At 48.6% G+C, this 20,448-nt stretch overlaps 1 protein-coding gene across 2 annotated transcripts in view; it reads left to right on the forward strand.

Annotated features, from left to right (window-relative positions):
* The first annotated feature begins 2,153 nt into the window (after positions 1–2,153).
* The window catches only part of CLPB (ClpB family mitochondrial disaggregase), a 75,188-nt gene continuing 56,893 nt past the window's right edge, over positions 2,154–20,448 (forward strand). Inside the window, exons 1-3 of one of the 2 annotated variants that reach the window (XM_083736529.1) lie at positions 2,154–3,195; positions 5,734–5,782; positions 16,592–16,678. In XM_083736529.1, the coding sequence (XP_083592655.1) occupies positions 2,544–3,195; positions 5,734–5,782; positions 16,592–16,678 (788 nt within the window). In that variant the 5' untranslated portion in view covers positions 2,154–2,543. Of the gene's footprint in view, positions 3,196–5,730; positions 5,783–16,591; positions 16,679–20,448 lie in introns of both variants that reach the window. The other variant, XM_083736528.1, reaches the window with a different exon arrangement.

Raw genomic sequence — 20,448 nt, forward strand, 5'->3', positions numbered from 1 at the left:
AGATGGTTACCAACGTGATGGCTTTAGAAGCAGATTAGACAAGTTCATGGAGGAGAGGAATAGCAATGGCTACCAGCCAGAATGACTCTGCTCTGCCTCCACAGCTGAAGGTAATAAATGTTTCCTGTTACAGGAAAAATCTGAGGGCTCCCTTGGACAAAACAAAGACACCAACCAGGATAACTTGGAGCAAAACAGCAGCCTGTAGGCTTGGCCTTTATTGAACTGTTGCAACAGGGTGCTCCCCTCACTTGCAGGAGAGAGGAAAAGACCCAGAAGAATAGTGTGCAAGGTCTTATAAAAACTTTTGAAATTCCCCTCCTCTAGGTCTAGCCCACCCCCAGAAACATCATGCATACATTACAGAAAGGAGGGGCTGAGGGAGGAGTTGGTGGTAACTGGAGTGTCTTGTCACCTGGCTGGTTCCTCCCTTCCCCCCTCCCCCTGAGTCACTTCAGGAGACAAAGGGGATTTTGCAGTTTTCTGCCCCCTGAGGGAAGATCTGATCAGTGTCCTTTGTTTGAATCCACTCCCATATGCAGGTTCTTTGTGATCTTGATTGTCTTCTGTCTGGGATCATCAGGGTTGGCATGGGCAGGGCTCCTGTGTTATGTGCTGAGACAGTGAAGGGATTATGGCTGACCAGGACTAAGCCACCCCCCTTTGTTAGTTCTTGTCATATGGAGTAAAATAAAAATGGAACAGTGCAAATCCGATGTATGGTTGATTTTCTATGAATTTATAACAGAAATGTGGCATGTGTGTGTGTGTGTGTGAAGTTTATACAAACAGAATGATTGGGGTGGGGGGGTTCCTGCTACATTCCGAATATTAGTTGTTGGAAACCAGATCCTGCTTGGAGGATTTCAGAGGGTTGGAAATGGTTTTAGAACAGGGGTCAGCAAACTTTTTCAGCAAGGGGCCGGTCTACTGTCCCTCAGACCTTGTGGGGGGCCGGACTATATTTGGCGGGGGGGAATGAACGAATTCCTATGCCCCACAAATAACCCAGAGATGCATTTTAAACAAAAGGACACATTCTATTCACGTAAAAACACACTGATTCCCGGACCGTCCGCGGGATGGATATAGAAGGCGATTGAGCCGGATCCGGCCCCCAGGCCTTAGTTTGCCTACCCATGGTGTAGAACAAAAGGCAGTTGATGTGGAGAAAGAGAGATGTATGTACATTTCTCCCTCTCCCACAATCCTACAGTTCCAGAATCATCCCATGAAAATGTCAAGCAGAAGATTCACATTTGCAGCCCCAAAATGTGGCAGCGGCTTCAGAACTGGATGATGACGAATCTGTTTTAAGTTATCGGCTGGCAAAGCTAATGAACCTCCATGCTCAGAGACAGTCTACCTTGGAAAATGAATTGTCTGGAAGCAAAACCAAAAGAAAGCTATCGCCTTTGTGTCCTGCTTGCCATTATGGGATGGAAGATGCTGAAGTAAGTGGACTTTTGGTCTGATCCAAAGAGTGTGTGTGTGCCTTCTGCTGCAAACGCATCCAATTGCAAAAATATAACAAATTACAAATATAACCAAAGTAGTCATAAACAACAAAGAAGCATCAAAAAGCACACACAAATTGATACAGCTTCCATATAAATCATAATGACATCTAAAATGAAGATACAAAAAGTTACCATCAATAACAGCAACAAGCCCCCCCCACACACACATTGTGTCCAGTTCGGTCCTAAGAATATTGGTTGGCCCTAAGAATATGTGGAAATGTTGAAAATTGCTTTTACAAGAAGGCTATGCCAATCCCTTCCAAATATACAATTTGGAATTCTCTAGGGTGGCAAATGACTCGTTCAAACAACAGGCCAAAAGGGTCACAGTAGAAGTTGTGACCATGCACACCACTAGCAATGCTATAGCTGCAGCCCGTTTGAACCCTGGTCCCGCCTAGCTCCTGGTCTGACGCGCTAACCATTGTATGACACTGCCTTTCCCAATGGGCTGGGTCTGCTAATCTCCTGCAGGAAGAGGCTCACTCTGCGGGAAAATCACCTTTCCATTAGGAAACAGACCAGCAATTGCCCTGAAAATCAATTTAATTATATTAAATAAGATATTCCCCCCCCCCCTCCACTCCACACTTTTGTCCACCGGTAGGTCTCGAACTCGAGACTTTCCGGAGCGCGCCTTCCCTCCAGCCAATCGCAAGAGCCGCCGCCTTTGCAACAACAAGAGCCGCCTCCTCGCTACCGGATAAAGGCCCGCCGCTCTCCTGCGCATGTCCGCCTACATTTCCCAACAGGCATTTCCGCCTACGGAGGCAGCTCTTTGTTGACGCACGCGCGCGGAGGGGGGCGCCCGCGTATCCACGGGAAACGTAGTCCTCCCTCAGCCGTGCTCGGCCGTCTTCAAAGGACCGCAGGACTACATCCCCCATGATCCCTTTTCACGCCGGCGCTCGTCCTCTCCTCACAGCGCCGGCGCCCTGGGCTTGTCCGCCATCTTGGTTTCCAGGGTGACAGGACCGTGGTGGCGGGCAGTAGGCCGGCCCGACCCGGCGCGGGGCTGAGATGCTGGCCTGCCTGATGAGCAGGCCTCTGCCGCCGGGTCTGGCGCGGCTCTTCGGGGCGAGGGCGGGGCTCCCGCTGGCGGTGCGCGGGGCCTCGGCGACGTCCGCGGCGTCGGCCTCGTCGTCGCTGGCCGGGCGCGAGGAGCTGCAGTACCCAGGCGAGGCCGCTAGGGGCCGCCCGCAGCGCCAGGCGGCGGCAGAAGAGGAGGAAGAAGAAGTGAGGCTGGCGAAGCTGCAGCGCCGCCGCGCGCCCTCTAGGGGGCGCTGCGGGGACCAGGCGCTGTGGCCGCAGTTCAAGGCGCCGGCCGCCAGGGGGCAGGAAGCGCAGCAGCTGGGAAGATACCCCTGCGAGGCGGGCGCCGCCCTGGCGGCGGGCAAGAGGGCAGCAGCCGAAGGAGGCTGGCTGCCCAGGCTGCCCTGCCAGGAGGAGGAGCAGCAGCAGCAGCAGCTGCCGTCCGGGGACGCTAGCTCGCGCCCGCTCCGCAGGGAGCCCAGCGGCCTGCGCCTCTGGCCCAACCCGGAGCGGGCCGGGCGCCACCGCAGCAAAGGGAACCGGGGCAACAGGCGCGGACCCAGGATCCCGTCCTTCGCCGCCACCGCCGTGGCAGCCGCTGGGCTGGCGTTCTGCTACAGCAAGGGCAACGTCTCCAAAGGTGACCGCAGGGCGACGCTCTCTGGCAGGAGGAACTCAAGCCGCTAGTCCTGTGCGAGGGACGGTGGCGACGTTGACCCGGGATGCTGGGGCTTTGGGGGTTTTTGCTTGCTGTCGGGGCCGGACCACGCCATCTCGCCACCTGGGGCAAAGCGGAAAGAGGCTCGTCCACTGCCGCCTCACCCTCCGCTACTGCCCCCTCTCCTGTTGCTGCCGCCTGAGGCAGCCCAGGGAAGCCCCGGTGGGCTGAGGTAGGCTGGAGAAGAGGCAGAAGAGGCGGGTGACAAGCAGAGGAGGCAGTGAGTAGCTGGCTCCTCAGGGTGTGGATCTGCCACTCCTCCCAGCTGAGTGCTGCCTGAGGCCAGGTGGGCCGGCCCTGCTTATTATAAATAATAAACATAACTGCATTATTATCTCGCCTTTTTCTCCAAGGAGCTCAAGGCAGCATGCATGGTTTCACCCACCACTTGTTTCAGCCTCCACAACAACCCTGTGAGGTAGGTTAGGCAGAGAGAGGCAGTGACCGGCCCTCCAGATCACACCTAGTAAGCTGCGTAGTGGCCAGTTGGGGGATTCGAACCCTGATCTCTTCCTGGTCCTAGTCCAACACTAACCGCTACCCCACACTGGCTCCTCCTATGGTGAGCTCCTTGTTTTTCCCATCGTTATATATCCAGCCTAGAGAAAAGATTTGCCTGCCTTAATTCCTGTATGCGCTGGAGTGCTCTTAGAACCGTTGAAGCAAGGCTAATAAAAGGCAGTGTGCTTAGTGGTTAGAGGGTTGGGCTAGGACCTAGGAGAAATGTTCAGTCAGCCATGAAGCTGCCTGGGTGACCCTTGGGGCCAGACACCCCATCTCAGCCTAACCTGCCTTACAGGGTTGTTGCGAGGAGAAAGCACAGAGGAGAAGAACCTGAGCTCCTGGGAGGGAAAGGTGGATATAAATGTAATAAAGGATACAATAAGTAATAATTTAGAATTTTGGCGTCAGTGTTCTACGTTCCTGTTAACCAGCCTGGTGCCCCTTCCCTTGGTTGTTTTGGACTACAACTTCCATTGGCCCAAACCAGCATATTTCCTAGGGGATTTGCCCATGCTGCTCTTCTCAATTCATTTGCCTGTTGGTGTCTCAGGACAGTAATGAATTCTAAGAGGGGATTCTCCTTTTTCCTGTGAGCTTAGTTGTGCATACAGGGTGTGCCCAGGCACACCCTCACATCTCCAAAAAATGTGGCAAAAACTTGATATTTTCCGTGTCGTTTTTTAGCTTTGTATTTTTAAATCAAAGTTCAGTTGATGATCTGTTAAAGAGGTGAGGTTTAGTTTCTTTCCGTTGCAACAGTTGTTACAGTAATGATTTTTGATAAAGTTCATAATTACTATTATCAAAACAATTAGTCCTGCTTTACATTCTCGTCCTCAAAGTGCATTTTGAGGCTAGTTTTGCATGGTGTACTTACAACATTACGGCCAGGAGGTGGCATATTTGAACCACCTGTTCCCAAAGTGGCAACCTTATGCCGCTTGAGGTTTGCAGCCTTCCCCAGCTTGCTTTTGGACTACAAGTCATGTGTGCTGGCTGGGGCTGATGGGACTTGTAGTCCAGACCATCGAGAATCCCAGGAAGACTGTTTCAAAAGACTCGTTCCTGGGCCTTTCTCACAGCAGGGATCAGCTTTTGTTTTGAGTGTCCAGCTGTGCATTAAAAGAGGTTTTGATTGTTGCTCCTTGCCTTGTAGCTTATGCACTGAAGTCTATCTTCAGGGTCTTACCCTGGGAGTGTGGGGGGTAACACCCAGAATCATAGAATTGTAGAGGAGGAAGGTACCCAAGGGTCATCTAGTCCAACCCCCTGCAACACAGGAATTGTCCATTCCACCGTTGAACAGCTCTTACCGTCAGAAGATTCTTGCTAATGTTTAGTCAGAATCTCTTTTCTTGCCATTGGAATTTTTTGGTTTAGGTCTTACCTTCTGGAGCAGCAGGAAAAAAACCGAACCTAATTATCTTTTAAGGCCATCCAAGTCAGTGACTGTCACTGCCTCTTGCAGGAGCAAGTTTAACTGCGTGAATTGCTCCAATTAACCACTAAGGTGCTCACAACCCTTGCTTTACTGTGGACAGAAAATTCCCCAGGGTTTGGGAAAGGCCACTGGCCCCCCAAAACGTGTGGTTGCCTGACTCAGGAGGCAGTGCTGTGGCTCTAAAAGCAGGTGTTTGTGTGTTGATTTCTGTGTCTTGTGCCAGACAGAAATTCTGTTCCATCTCAAAGAAATTTAAGTGGAGGGACTGCCTGGTCAAACACCTGATAGGTAACATCAATGTGGACCTGATAGTGGGATTCTTGGAGGGGTTTTGGAATCAGCTTTGAGGGGTGGGAGGCAATAACTGAGCAGTTCCAAGTGGTCCCCCCAGAACCAAACCTGGCAGAAAGCAGGAAATTTCCTTTAAAAAGGGGGTGTGTGTCTTTTCTCTTCTTGCCTGTCCTTCTCACTACCTCCAGTTCACAGCAATTCCTCTCCTTTGCTTTTTCCAGAAGACTCTCTACTGGAAGCTGCACGGATCAACAACATTTCCGAGGTGGACAGGTGAGCCCCCTGAATTCAGCCCTGCTGGTGCGAGGGGTGGCTGGGAGATGTCCGCTGGTGGTGTGCAGCCTTCTTGGGAGAAAACACTAGTGTGTGCAGTCTAAAAAGTATATCTATATAACCTCACAAATTTTATATACTACTTGACTGTAAAAAAAACACCCCAAGAACAGCCACCTCGAAGCCGTTTGCAAAGAGAATAATGCCACGTGTTTGAGTAGGCTTGTCTAAACAAAAATGTTTTTAGCAGGCACCGGAAAGGGTACAGGGAAGGTCCCTGCAGGAGTTCCAGATTGTGGGTGCTGCCACGCAACAGGTTGTGGAATGATGATTCTGCAGATATATTTTCTTGAGGCCAAGGGTCGAGGTCCATTTGTTGATGTACTGATGGGCTTTCTCTAGGAGAAACTATGGAAGTTGCCCCCACAGGGGGCAGTGATGGCCACCAACCTAGATGGCTTTAAAAAGAGGACCAGGCACATTCATAGAGGAGAATAAGGCTATCAATGGCCACTAGCCAGGATGGCTGTGCTCTGCCTCTATGATCAGAGGCAGAAATGCTTCCGAAGACCAGTTGCTGGAACCACAGGAGGGGAGAGTCCTCTTGTGCTCAGATCCTGCTTGCTGGTTTCCCACAGGCATCGGTTTGGCCACTATGAGAGCAGCCTGCTGGACTAGATGGGCCCCGTTTGGTCTGATGTAGCAGACTCTTCTTTTGTTCTTTTGTTTTAGAAGTGACACCTCTGCATCTGAATATTATTATTATTACTATTATTATTAAGCATGCCTCAGAGCTTGATTTCCTACCTTGGACCCCCTTCTCCTCCAAAAAAGCAATGTGTTAGCAGTTGTTTGTGAGGGAGAGGCCCTCTGTACATGCTTAGGGGTGTTCCCTTCGCCACATTTCAGTTTTCCACACCCTCAGCAGCTGAGTGCCTTGTACCCTCGTGCTGGGGGTGTTTGATTAAAACTCTCCAAGCCATGACTGGAACTGGCAGAGTGGCATATTTGTGTCGTATATGCCCACCTTACACTTCGCCCTGTTCAGATCAGCCTTCATGCCCCCTGTTTTCTCCAGGGTCTTCTACAGCCCAGCGACCAGGTCTCTCCCCCTCCCCTGCACTACATAACCCCCTCTCCTCTCTTCCCTGCGCCCCCGAACCTCTTCCCAGCCTGTCTCAGGAAATGGCTTCCTTGTGCCCAATGCAGCCGAGGTCTGGCCTGCATCAACGCTCCTGATGGGCAGCGAACTGGGCCCCTGGCAGTAATTGCAGGAAGCGGCCTGATTATCTTTGAGTCAGCCCAGGTCTCTGGGCCTCCTTCCCTCCCACCTCCTTGCTTCAGCTTCACGTTCCCCGCAGGCGATTCTGGAAATGCTTTCGGCCACTTGATCAAACCTTCGGATGGCATATAATTTGGGAAACGGGAAAGACCACAGCTGAGAGGTGGACCGTCTGCCTTGCCTGTCGAAGGTCCCAGGCTGGCACTGAGGTGAGATGGTGCCAGCTTGGGTTTCAAAATGCCTCCCCAGACCCCCTTGCTCCTGTGAGCTGGCCTGGGCTGGACGATGTGCTCTGGAAGTCACCACTGTGCCCTCATGGGACACAGCATCCAGCCATCCCCTCTTGCACTTGGAAAATAGTGTGGGCTTGAGTTAGGCTAGCAGCAGGAGAACAGTAATGCTTTAATGTTACATGTCTAAGATATCCAGAAATTACTGTATTTTTCTGTGTATAAGACACCCCCATGTATAAGACACACCCTACTTTTGGGGGGCCCAAATTTTGAAATGGGCACATGCAGTATCCATGTATAAGATGCCCCCAGATGTTTAACCTTATTTTAAAGTAAAAAACCCTAGTCTTATACATGGAACAATACGGTAATCTTCACCAACATTTGCAAAAGCTGGCATTGGCTCTCCCTGTGATACCATTCTGCCTGCCTTGTCCGCCTGCAAGGTCAGGGCTGTACATAGATGTCACATGCTAGAATATTCACCTTCACCTGTCTGAAGGGCTGTCCCATGGAAGATGGACCATCTTGGCTGTGAGTCCTGGAGGACCTGCTCCCTGACTTGCAGGCCTATTTCTACCTGGCCTGGGAGGCGGGGCCTGGACTGACTCCAGCTACAAAAGCTGAGGCTGCTGAACAGACTCTTACATTGGGGTGTTGGTTAGGGGTTTTTGTTGCTCTTGTTGATACTAATTTTTTTTTTTACTGTATTTTTAGATATTATGATTTATGAGGAAATTGTTCAGTTCGGTTGTGCGCCTTTTGATGTGATTTACTTATTGTTTGTGACTTATTGTTTGTGACTACTGGTCTAAACCACAGAGCCTAGGGCTTGCCGATCAGGAGGTTGGTGGTTCAAATCCCAACGGGGTGAGCTCCCGTTACTCGTTCCCTGCTGCTGCCAACCTAGCAGTCCGAAAGCACGTCAAAGTGCAAGTAGATAAATAGGTACCACTCCAGCAGGAAGGTAAATGGTGTTTCCGTGCGCTGCTCTGGTTCGCCAGAAGCGGCTTAGTCATGCTGGCCACATGACCCGGAAGCTGTACGCCGGCTCCCTTGGCCAATAAAGCGAGATGAGGGCCGCAATCCCAGAGTCTTCTGCGACTGGACCTAATGGTCAGGGGTCCCTTTAGCTTTTATTTCTGTTATATTTGTAATTACATAAATATTTTTATTTTGTAAGCCGCCTTCAGCACAGCTTTAAGTATTCAAAGGCTGCATACAGTTAAAATGATGGTGATGATGCCAGCTTGTTTTCTGCTGCTGCAGGTGGGAGAACATGCAAGAAAGGAGATTCTGACTTAGCATTAGGACGAACCTTCTGAGGGCAAGAGCTATTTGACAGTAGAACGGATTCCCTCGGGAGCTCATTGACTCTCCTTCCTTGGAGGTTTTTAAACAGAGGTTGGGAGGCCACCTGTCAGTGGTCCTTTATCTGCAATTCCTGCATTGCAGGGCATTGGAATAGATGACCCCTAAGAGTCCCTTCCAACTATGCAATTATAGGATTACTGGGCTTTCGTTCTTGGGATGAAAGCAGTGGAGGCCAATGGGCCGATTAGACAGGACATTTTTAGGAAGCTGGCCCTGTTTTTCTCCCTTGAGATCATTATGTTACTGGTGTGTGTTTAGGGGGTGGGAAGGATCTCATTCTGTAAGTGTTGCAAACCTCGAAGCACCTCCCAAAGAAGTCGAAAGTTTCCCTAAAGCCCCCCCCCCCGGCTGTTAAACAGTAACATCTGGGGACGGCGGGTGGGGTGGGGGGAGAGGGAGAGAAGTCCTGTTTAACTGGCCTCCGCCGCTGCTGGGGACAGAAGCTTTTGTTGTGGCCAAAAGTTCAAGTTTCCAGCTTCCTCTTCCTCCACCTGTCAGGAGGGCCCGGCTCACAGGCGCTGAGCACAAACTCAAACATGCCCTTTGGGCTCCCGGAGTCGCTCACCCAGAACTCCCGGGCTCAGAGGCCTGAATAGAAGCCCCATATGTTCAGCGCAGGAAGGGGGTGTGCAGAGAGGGGATGCCAAGTGCCTACGCTGCGATAGGAGATGCCCAAAGCCAAAGGAATCACTATATCAGCTGCCTTCTTTGCTCTGAAAGTGGAGGGCATCCTTCTTTTGCTCCCCCCGAAGAACAAATTTATCCTCCCTGAGATGCATCCCTTCTCTTTCTTTGTATCTTCCAAAGGACCCCTGACCAGAAAGCCCCCTCTGGAATGTCAGTGGGTTCTCACCATAAACAAGGAGGCATGAATTTGGCGGGCGCCTGAAGCTTGGATAAGAGATTGCAGCAACGCTTCTGAATACTAGTTGCTGGAGACCTCACAGGAGAGGAGAGTTGCTCTTGTGTTTGAATCCTGTTTGTGGGTTTCACACAGGCATCCGGTTGTCCACTGTGAGAACAGGGAGCTAGGCTAGATGGGCTGTTGGCCTGATCCAGCAAGCTCTTCTTACATTCTTACGAGTTGCACCTTCCCAGTTTATCCTAGTCCGGGGAGGCAGGCAAACCCGCCTCTCTCTTCCATGGACTGCGTGGTAACATTCTTGGGTGGGGACGTTTGTACTTCCGTAGGATGGGGTTGTCTTTCAGAGGCTAATGATGATAATAGCATTTATAGAATGCCATAGACTATCCAACTAATTTTGCACAGTGTCCTGTCGTAACTATTACAGTAGTTTGTGGAATCCTCTCCCCAGGGAGGTTCATCCGGTGCCATCATTATATACCTTTAGGTGCCAGGTGAAAAAATTCCTCTTCAAACAGCCCTTTCGATGATGAGCCACTACCCTTGTAAATGCTGGCTTCTGGGGCTGATGGGAACTAGATGGTTCCCAGGTCTCTGAGCCATGCTTTCCAGGGCTCACTTTCTGCACATGAAATTTCAAGTTTTCAACTCTTTCTGTAAATTTGCAATGCTCGTATTTGTGGGACAGGAGACAATGATGAGATTTACCGTAATCTCCCACTTTGCAAATTCCTGACTGAACCTTGTGTTGCTACTCTGTGAAAATGCACCTCTAGGTGTCTGTGGATGAGCAGCTGTTTGGGAGCCATTCAGCCGAGTGCCTCAGGTGTTATTTGGTTAAAATGCGGGTAAACATCCTTAAAGATTGATCAGAGAATGTTATTTAATTAACAATAAAATACCCCTGCTGGTAAATACATTTGGTTGTCTAGGAGCTGAGCAGTGGTCATCGCTCTATTGATTTGTTGTGATTAAATCAGGCTGGGAATATATTAATGATGATCACGAGTGCCCCGAACATAAAGTTCAGCCATTTCACAAAGCTGCTAAGTTGCTCAGCACCAATGTGCTGATTTTAAAAAATGCCCCTAATTGAAATGTCGATGCACGCTGTGCTCCTCGACGGCGCTGCGGTCATCCTGCATTCTGACTTTCTCAGTTCATCATTCTAGAGGGCCTTAAGCAACTTGTGTCCTGTTCCTGAACACAGGCTCTTGTTGCTTACCGTAATCACTGAGGGCTTTGGGGCCTCATCTTGGTGTGCGCAAGCGGCAAAAGTCACTCTGGAGCACCTCCCATGACCCAGAACAGGCACAGTCCTTAGGATGCCCAATCCAGATGTTGTATTCCAGCTCTCATCAGCCCCAGAGAGCGTAGCTAATGGTCAGGTCTGGTGGAAGTTGTAGCTTAGCAATTTTTGAGGGAATTGGGTTATGTTTCGCTCGGAGAAGATAAGACTCTGAGGTGATATGAGAGCCATCTTTAGATATCTGAAAGGCTGTCACTTGGAGGAAGAGGCAAGCTTGTTTTCTGCTGTTCCAGAGGGTAGGACCTAGATTCAAATTAATCGAAAGGAGATTCTGACTAAATACTTGGAAGAACTTTCTGATAACAGGAGGTCTTGGACAGTGGAACGGACTTCCTCAAAAGTTGGTGGACGCTCCTTCCTTGGAGGTTTTTAAACAGAGGTAGGATGGCCGTCTGTTGGGGATTCTTTGGTTGTGATTCCTGCATTGCAGGCAGTTGGACTAGAGGCCCCTTGGGGTCCCTTCCAACTCTGTGTTTCTTTAATATCTGGAGGGCCACAGATTAACCGCTTCTGCTGTAAGAGCAGTGAGCAATCAGCCAGCCGCTTGTTGGGAATTGCTTTGCTGGGACTCATCTTGTCCTTTTAAAAATGATGTTACCTGGGCTGCCTCCTTGTCCTTCTGTGGAACATGCTTATCCTTCCTATTCAAGGCAGACACTGGGCCCTGCCACTTCTGAAGTGGGGTATTTCCTTTTTCCTTTTCATGGCTCAGCTTTGAGCCTTCAGTTCTGCCTTCTGGCTCATGAACTTCCCCTGATGCCAAGACCAGATGGGGGGCATCCCGCCCTGCAAGAGCATTGCAAGGTGAGACAGTGGTGGCAGCACCTTCTCCCAGGACTCTTTGCTGGAGGCTCCTCTTGCTATCGGCTTTCAACATCAGGTCATCATAACACCTTTCCAGTTTTAAGGAGGCTTCTGGAGAGAGAGAGCAAAGATGACTGCTGGTCATCTTGGGCTTAATTCGTTTGGGATTTATACCTGGCTTCATGGTGTTTTTGCATTTTGGTTGGATTTTACCCATTAGCTGGTTGGAAGTGCAACTGATAAGAGCAATCAATGTACAATTCAAATAGCATAAAACACAACAACTGCATCCCTTGGCTTGTCGAGTTTCTGTGTTTATCACATGTCAGGGCCCAGAGGCAGGTGCTGTGGTCCAGCGGAAGCAGAGTGTTGAATCTTGAAGGCAGCAACTGTCAATCTGAAGGAGCAGAGGCAGGAAAAATCATCATCTGGTGCAGGCAAGCTGGCGGTCTGGTTTCCAGCAGGCAGCTGCCTGAGAGAAAGCTGTTTCCAGAGCACCTACTTTGACTGACAGATTGCTGAGACTGGGCACTTCCGGGTTGGCGCCATCGATTAATGGCGGATTCCCTCCGAGCTCCAGAGGGAATCGGCTCTGCAAAGACTGGGTCTTGCCGCTGCGGCGACGCGGGGACCCTTAAAATCACAGGCACAGAAGCCTGTGAGCGTAGTGACTCGGCAGGCACCATTTGCGCCCCCCCAATCCGTGAAGGAGCCTTTTTAGAGGCTTCGGATCGGGGACGGGGTGTGGCGCGGTGCTGAGAGTTCTTCTGCATCTGCGGAGTGAAGCCGCAAGCCATTATCGGAGAGTGCTGACTTTTTCCTTGGAACATTTGGACTCTAAAACATCAACCTGTGAGTAATACAGAAATTGGAACTTTAAAGAAAAATTTGGTGGATCAGGAACGAGCGGGGAAGGGTTAAAAAGGAAGTCCACCCCCCCTCTTCGTAAACAACTTAAAGCAAAGGACCTGCTAGCTAAGGTCGAGAGAATTTTTTCTTTCTCTTTAGTAAAAGACTTTAATTCCACGGTTTTGACATTATAAGAATTTCTACTGGAGGAGAATAAAACTAATTTTGGGAGCTGAAGTTTCACCCCCCCCCCTGGACCCGGGAGTGTCCTGCGAGAGAGCCTGTTGATGAAATACTGAAAAGTTTGACAGCTGTCAAGTTAGCTGTCAAGACGAAAAAAGAGAACCTTGTTTCTGTTGCTTCTGTTGGTTAATTTGTAATAATCTGTTGAAAATAAGGAAAGGCTGATACAGAATAATCTGACTTTTGGACTTGAGCTGAAAGGAATATAAAGGAACTAAAATCCCCCTAGAGGGGTTTAGTGACATTACAGGAATGGCTGGAGGAAAGAAAATTCAGGCTGAATTGGACAGAGCATTTGTTCTCTTGGGAAAGTTACAAGGCCAAACCGATGTTTTGGCTACAAATGTTACTACTCTGGACTTAGCAGTAAAGAACATTGTTGAACCTGATAAGGACTTGAAACAGGAAGCCTGTTCAACTGAACAAATAGAGAAAACGGAGAGCTTTGACAATATGGAGCAGGTGACATATGTTGCTCCTGAAGAAAAGGAAGGAGGAGCTGAAACTTTGCAGATGTTAAAGGAGAGTTGCAATTTGAGGCCTGACATGATGACAAAAAAGGAAAATAAAATAAAAATCTGATGTGGAGAGCCTGGCCTGAATTGGAGGTGGAAGCTGGAGCTTGGGGGACATTTGGACCTGAAAGGAGTATAAAACAAGATTTGAAGTACCCCATAGGCTTTACTTTTAAATATGGAGGTCTGGCTGGTAAAAACATGGATCCTGTTGGGCCGGAGCTTCTTCGAGATTTGGAGTTTAACATTAAGGACTATCAAAAAGACCGGCAGAGAGGAACTGAGAGAGAATTGAGAGCCTCGGACGTGAAATCTCCAGGCTAAACAGTATATTGAGACTGATGGATTTTTGTTGAGGACTGAAACCGGGAAAAGGGTGGGTGGAGTTTGGGAATCCAAAGGGTATATAAATATAGCTTGTTTTGTTTTTATTTTGTTTTGCTATTGGTATGGAAATCGGGAAAGTCGTGGAAGGGAAATTTTGGTCGACTTTAGGAAAAATGTTTAAGAAAAAATAATGAGGTATAAATATTGATGTGTAAATTTGGATAAGTTAAAAATGGTCTAAACTAAATGAAAATAAGGTTTGTAAGTATAAATTGAGGAAATGGAAGAAAGAAGAAAAGTAAAATAATAACATGTTAGAATAAATTAAATTAAGTCAAAATGGAGAAATAAGTTAAGGATTTGCTGAGCTAACAATTTAAATTGGAATACAAGAAGGGGAGGCGTGAGGAGGTCTGAGAAACAAGTTAAAAGAAAATAAGTATTTGAACTTTTAAGTGTTTTTGTTTTTAAGTTTTGGATTTTTGTATTTTTGTTATTTTTTTGTTTATATTTTGTTTTTGTTTTTATATGTTTTTTCCTTTTTTTGAAAATGCTAATAAATATTCATTTTAAAAAAAGAAGAATTTTGTCTGTCCTGACTCTTCAAATACTCAGCTCCATTGGACATCCGGGAGATCCAGTATTCTGAGAGAGGGAGAAAAGTGTTTCTCAACACTGTACATAATTTTATACACTGGTTACTTTAGTTGAGATTGGAAACAAGAGGAACTACCGACTCTTGAAGAGTGGAGAATGAAACTTATGGATTATGCAGAACTGGACAAAATGCCTGGGAAAATCAGATATCAGAGGGATCACAAATTCATTGAGGACTGGGGAAAGTTTATGGATTATCTGAAAAACATTTGTGATGAACAGACAACGCTAGTGGGTTTTAAAGAGGTTTTGTGATAGTTTAAGGTGTATTGTAAAAAAGAAACAGAGATGGAAGGATAATACTAATCGGCAATATTATATATAGAAAATGTGTGAAGATAGGGAAAATGGATGATTGGTGGAGGAGCTGGTGGAAGTACAAAAACTGGAAATTTGAAAACATGGTTGTGTGGATTAATTTGTAAAGAAAAAATCTAATAAAAAATTATTTTTTAAAAAAGAGATTCCTGCATTGCAGGGGGTTGGACTAGAAGACCCTCGGGGTCCCTTCCAACTCTTAAGAGACTATGATTCTATTTCCTCAACCTCTCACTCATGTATTCTGTAAGCTAAAAAGCCCCCAATGCTGCAGCCTTTTGGGGAGTTGCTCCATCCCATTGATCATTATGAGTGCTCTTTTCTGAACCTTTTCCAACTCCACAATCTCCTTTTTGAGGTTGAGCAATCAGAACTGTATGCAATATTCCAGATGTGTTCACACGGTAGATTTGCCTGAGGGCATTTTTTGAGGCTCCTCCTTGAGAGGCCAATGGTGCATTCACCTAGCACTCATACAGAGTCACAAATGCCTCTGGAAAGCACAGCAATAACAGTAGGGATCAGGGTGAGAGCCAGTGCAGTACAGCCTGAATTAACCCTATAGAACTGTATAGAACAGGCACGTCCAACAGGTCTACCGGTAGATTACTGGCTGTCTGTAGTAGATCACTGCCTCCCCCCAAAGAAGCTCAACAAATTGGCTTCCCTAAAAGAAAGCTCAATATTTTTGCCCTGCACCCTCAGAAATCAGGGCTTTCCTTTCCTCCTTCTTTGACCTGAACCCCTAAAAAGCATGCCTTCCTCCTTCCTAAAAAGAGTTTCAACAACTTTGACCTGAACCCCAAAAAGGGGGTAGATCACTGCCAGTTTTTAACACTGAGAGTAGATCGCAGTCTCTTGGCCACCCCTGGTGTAGAATTAGGGGAACAGACCTCTGAGGGGTGAATCTGCCTAGGATTGCCCCGGTAATATGTAGCGTGATGGGGACCAGCAAAGCTAAGGACAGCTTTTGGTCGGGCGGTTGGAGGACCTTTGGAGAGCTTCCAGATGGAGCAGGGGTGTGGGTTTCTGCCGCAGGCAATGCTGCTTTGAGCATGGGCCATGCAGCTGCAGGGCGCTCTCTGGTTACTCCTGTAAACACAGCCCTGTCTGCCCAGTTGACATCCAATCCGGGCCTCCCCCAGGCTGATGGAGCTCGTGGCTGCTCAGCCCGTCACTACAGGTTCATTTCCTCTTTTTTTTTTAGTAGCCAAGGCAGAATCTGTTTGGCTCGAGCACACAGTCCTCTTGGGGTGATGGGCTGCACAGAATGTGAATGGGCAGTCCTCAGAAGACAAATGGCGCAGCGCAGAACTTGCCTTCCTCATTCATCGGGGAAGGCAGCCTCTTCCCTTTGAGAGCCACATTCCCTTGTGAGGAGTAGTCTCTTGGGGGTTGCATGCTGGCAGGGGAGGAGCTACAGTTGAAGGTGGGTGGGGCCAAAGTTAATTCTGGATTAATTAGTCCAGAATAAAGAAACCCCACCCCACCACCCCAGTTTTCAGGATGGCTGCCTCAAATGAAATTCCCAGTCCTGGGCAGGCCTACTAAGAAGTAAGCCCCACTGAGTTTGATGGGGTTACTCTCAAATAAATAAGCAGAGCATTATTTTTTCAGTTCACCAGCCCAATACAGCTACTGTTCAGGGAAGCGAGTGAAAGTAATTCCATCCCGACTTTAGTTTTGATATACACATATATGCACACACACACACACAGCAGAAGTCTTTCTATTCTCAGTCAGCTGGGAGACAAACTTCTTTTCTCCAAGCCATAGCATACAACTTAGAAAATAGTTTTAAAATAGCATCCATTTTTGTCTATATTGCCTCTTCTAGTTGTTCTGATATTGTGTATATAGAATAAGGGAAAATGTGTTCAGAAGCCAGGAAAGCAAACAAGGAAGAAGGGATTGGGAAGGGAGGGAGGGAGGGGTCAGCTACAGGTGTCTGTGGATGGGCAGGTTGTTTAACTGAGTCGTAGATGCTCCATGGCTAACAGATATGCTTCCTCTCCCTCTTTCTCTCTGTTCAGGTTGTTGCAGGAAGGTGCCAGTGTGAATGCCCGGCACAAACTTGGCTGGACAGCTCTGATGGTAGCTGCTATAAACCGAAATTCAAGGTATGTTATTTTTTTTTTCTTTGTAAAAAAGGTGCATATGACACCCACTCATGTAAAACACCAAGGCAGCATACAGCAATATACGCAAATGCCATCAAACATACGACACATTAAACATGGTAGGAAATGATCCTTAAAATGTCTGGCTCATCTTGAAAAAAATCAAGCAATTGAACAAGCCTGAATAGGCTTTTAAAGGGTCCCCCAAGAGGCATCCAAAAGGTAGCAGCGAGGTTGCCTGTTGACTCTGCCGGAAATTTGGTGTGCGTCACGAAGAGTCTGACACGACTAAACAACAACAACAAGGTTTCTTTACCGCCTTTCTTACAAGAGATTCTGAAGGCTATATACCATTTAAAACAATTGAACTGAACAAAATGGAAACAACAGATACAGGTAATAAAGTAATAAAATAGCCACATTATCGAAGGAAGACCTCAGCCTCCACAGGGCTGGTGAAGTAAACATGTATTGGGTTGTGTCCAAAAGAAGGTGAGCAGAGAGGATAATTGGACCGTGATTTTGGCAAGGGGGGGGGGGAATGCCACAGTCAAAGAGCTGAGTTGGTTTTGGGGAGAAAACCATTTGGCTTCCACTTCCTCCAGAGTGACTTGAAGTCGGTTCAAGTTCTCACCCAGCTGAGAATGCTCTTCTTGTTGCACGGCGTCCTGCTTTGAGCGGAATGCACAAAACGTCTAGCAGCAGGACATGAATAGAGAAGCCCAGTTTGGGGCATTGTGTACTCCTGCAATGAATGGTGGTTTGGGTGTGTCCTTGCCCAGCTCCCACCCATTCCATTCCATTGCAGCCCCTTCTCCCCTCTTTCCACTTTTCAGCAGCAGAGTGTCAAAGGGTGCAAAACAGGGCATTGTTAAACTATGGAGGGTGATTGGTGTCAACGGTTGGCTTTAAAAGAGGATTAGGAAAGTTCACGGGAGAATAAGTCTATCAGTACTTACTATCCACGATACCTATACTCTGCCTAAACTGCAGTATGCCTCTGAATGCCAGTTGCTGTTGCACTCAGGTCCTGCTCGGAGGCTTCCCAGAAGAGGCAATGGGTCAGTGACTGGGAGAACAGGATATTGGACCAGATGGGCCTTTGGCCTGACCCAGCAGCCGGGCTCTTATGAAAGGCTTTGCTCCTTTGAGGATTTGTAGGTTGTTACCTGCTCTGTGCAGGGTGCGGGTGGCGCTGTCGGTTAAACCACAGAGCCTAGGACTTGCCGATCAGAAGGGTGAGCTCCCGTTGCTCGGTCCCAGCTCCTGCCAACCTAGCAGTTCGAAAGCATGTCAAAGTGCAAGTAGATAAACAGGTACCGCTCTGGTAGGAAGGTAAATGGCGTTTCCGTGTGCTGCTCTGGTGCCCCAGAAGCAGCTTAGTCTTGCTGGCCACATGACCCAGAAGCTGTACGCCGGCTCCCTCGGCCATAAAGCAAGATGAGCGCCGCAACCCCAGAGTCGGTCACGACTGGACCTAATGGTCAGGGGTCCCTTTACCTTTACCTGCTCTGCGCACCAACACTAGAACTCATGAATATCCACTGAAACTGAATGCTGGAAAATTAAGGCAGATAACAGGAAGGACACCAACATGGATGGCTTTGAAAGAGGGATGGACAAATTCACGGAGGAGGGGGTGATTCATGGTTGCTAGCCATGATGTCTATGGTCTGCCTCTCCAGTTGGAGGCAGCAGTGCTTCTGAATACCAGTTGCTGGGAGCCACAGGAAGGGGGTGCGCTCCTGTGTTCGAATCCTGCTTGTGGGTTTCCCAATGTGGTATCGGTTGGCCCCTGTGAGAAGAGGGTGCTGGACTAGATGGGCTCCCCTTGGCCTGATCCAGCAGGCTTGTCTTCTTATGTTCTTAAGGCTTCAGAAATAGGGTGGGTTAGAAATCAGAACCTCGTTATTCATAGCATAGGAGCAGGGTAGGCTTCTGCAGGTCCGCCCACGGGGTTCCGTTGCCTTGCTTTTTCCTGCCGGTCTTTCTTTGCCTTTGTGTTTCCTGTCCTGCCTTTCTGGGCCGAAGGAGCCTCTCTGCCCTAACATCCCTTTAGGTTCCCAGGACAATCGCCGTGTCTCCTTGTAACCTTTAAAGGCAGCTCTTCAATGCGTTCAGTCTACAACTAAATTCAATTAGTTTTATTATTTAAAGATGGAGTGAAAGAGGGCGGGGGGAGAGAGGGAGAGAGAGAGAGAAATCCAATTTTCGGAAACGTGGGACAGCCAGTTGGAATGGGCTTTGATGTTACAACCTCTCAGGGGCGCTTTACTTAGTCACAAGTTCATAAGCAAAAAAAGGCCTAATTATTTGGGAAAACACAGGATTAAACGGGCTCACAAAGGCCGAATATCCGCTCTCGGGCGACGCGATACGAATCCATGTGCCGAGTTCGTGTGTGGTGCAAACTTTGATGTGTGCTATGACAAGCTGAAAGTCGTGACCCCCTCAGGGAGCTCCTTAAGACAGGCCAAGAGGCAGGGGATGGACCCTGGGGGTCTGTTTGTTTAACTTTGATGTCCGAGCAGCAACGGGCTCCCTTGTTTGCGGGGCTGCGGAGGGGTGGGTTGAGCGCCCCCCTCCGACCTTTGCAGGTGGACAATGGCCAGCGGTGGAGTGTGACGATTGTTGACCATTCCGAGTGGCTGGTGGACCAGAACAGGGTTTCGGGAGAAAGGCTGTTCATGGTACAATAATTGCCCCAGATGGTTCCTCGTCCCAGCCTTTGCCCAGTGTTAAGCCTTTTATCTGCAAGAGGGGCTGAAGCTCCAACTCTGTGCTCGCCTGCCTGCCTGCCTGGTGCAGAACCAGTGTGGTTTCTTGGTTAAGGCTTGGTACAAAATGTTTGTGGGAGTGGCGGCTTAATCTAATTTCTTTCTTTCTTTTTATAAGAAAGGTCCTTGGATAAATGGCTCTCATTGGGGCCAGCCTCTGAGAATATACCGTGGTACCTCGGGTTAAGTACTTAATTCGTTCTGGAGGTCCATTCTTAACCTGAAACTGTTCTTAACCTGAAGCACCACTTTAGCTAATCGGGCCTCCCGCTGCTGCCGTGCTGCTGCTGCACGATTTCTGTTCTCATCCTGAAGCAAAGTTCTTAACCCGAGGTACTATTTCTGGGTTAGTGGAGTCTGTATCCTGAAGCGTATGTAACCTGAAGCATATGTAACCCGAGGTACCACTGTAATGAGAAGCTGATGAAGTCAGTGTCATAGTTTCCCCTCTTGCAGTCAGAGGATAATACAGTGGTACCTCTGGATGCAAATGGGATCCATTCCAGAGCCCCGTTCACATCCTGAAGCGAACGCAACCCGCGCATGCGTGGGTCGCGATTCGCCACTTCTGCGCATGACGTCATTTTGAGCGCATGCGCGAGCTGCGAAACCCAGAAGTGACCCATTCCGTTACTTCCGGGTCACCACGGAGCGTAACCTGAAAACACTCAGCACATTTAACACGAGGTATGACTCTACAGAGGCATTGCCCTGATTCTCATTCTTCCGGTTTCCCTGGGCTTGGAGCTCTCCTTGCAAGACACACCTTCCGTTTACTCTAAGGGACCTCCGTTTGAAATGGACCTCAAGAGGTTTGCAGCCTGGTCTATTACATGGTTGCTTTTAATATAAGGCAGCCTTCGCCAGCCTGGTGCCCTCCGGGTGTTTGGGCCAGCTGGGCTCGATGGGAGTTGTAGTCCAAAACATTTGGAGGGCACCAGTTTGGTGGCAGCTGCAGCTGCTTCGAGTTGTATGTACGTCAGGGACAAGCGA

This window comes from Podarcis gaigeae (genome assembly GCF_964106915.1).
Source record: "Podarcis gaigeae genome assembly, chromosome: 4".
Taxonomy (NCBI): domain Eukaryota; kingdom Metazoa; phylum Chordata; class Lepidosauria; order Squamata; family Lacertidae; genus Podarcis; species Podarcis gaigeae.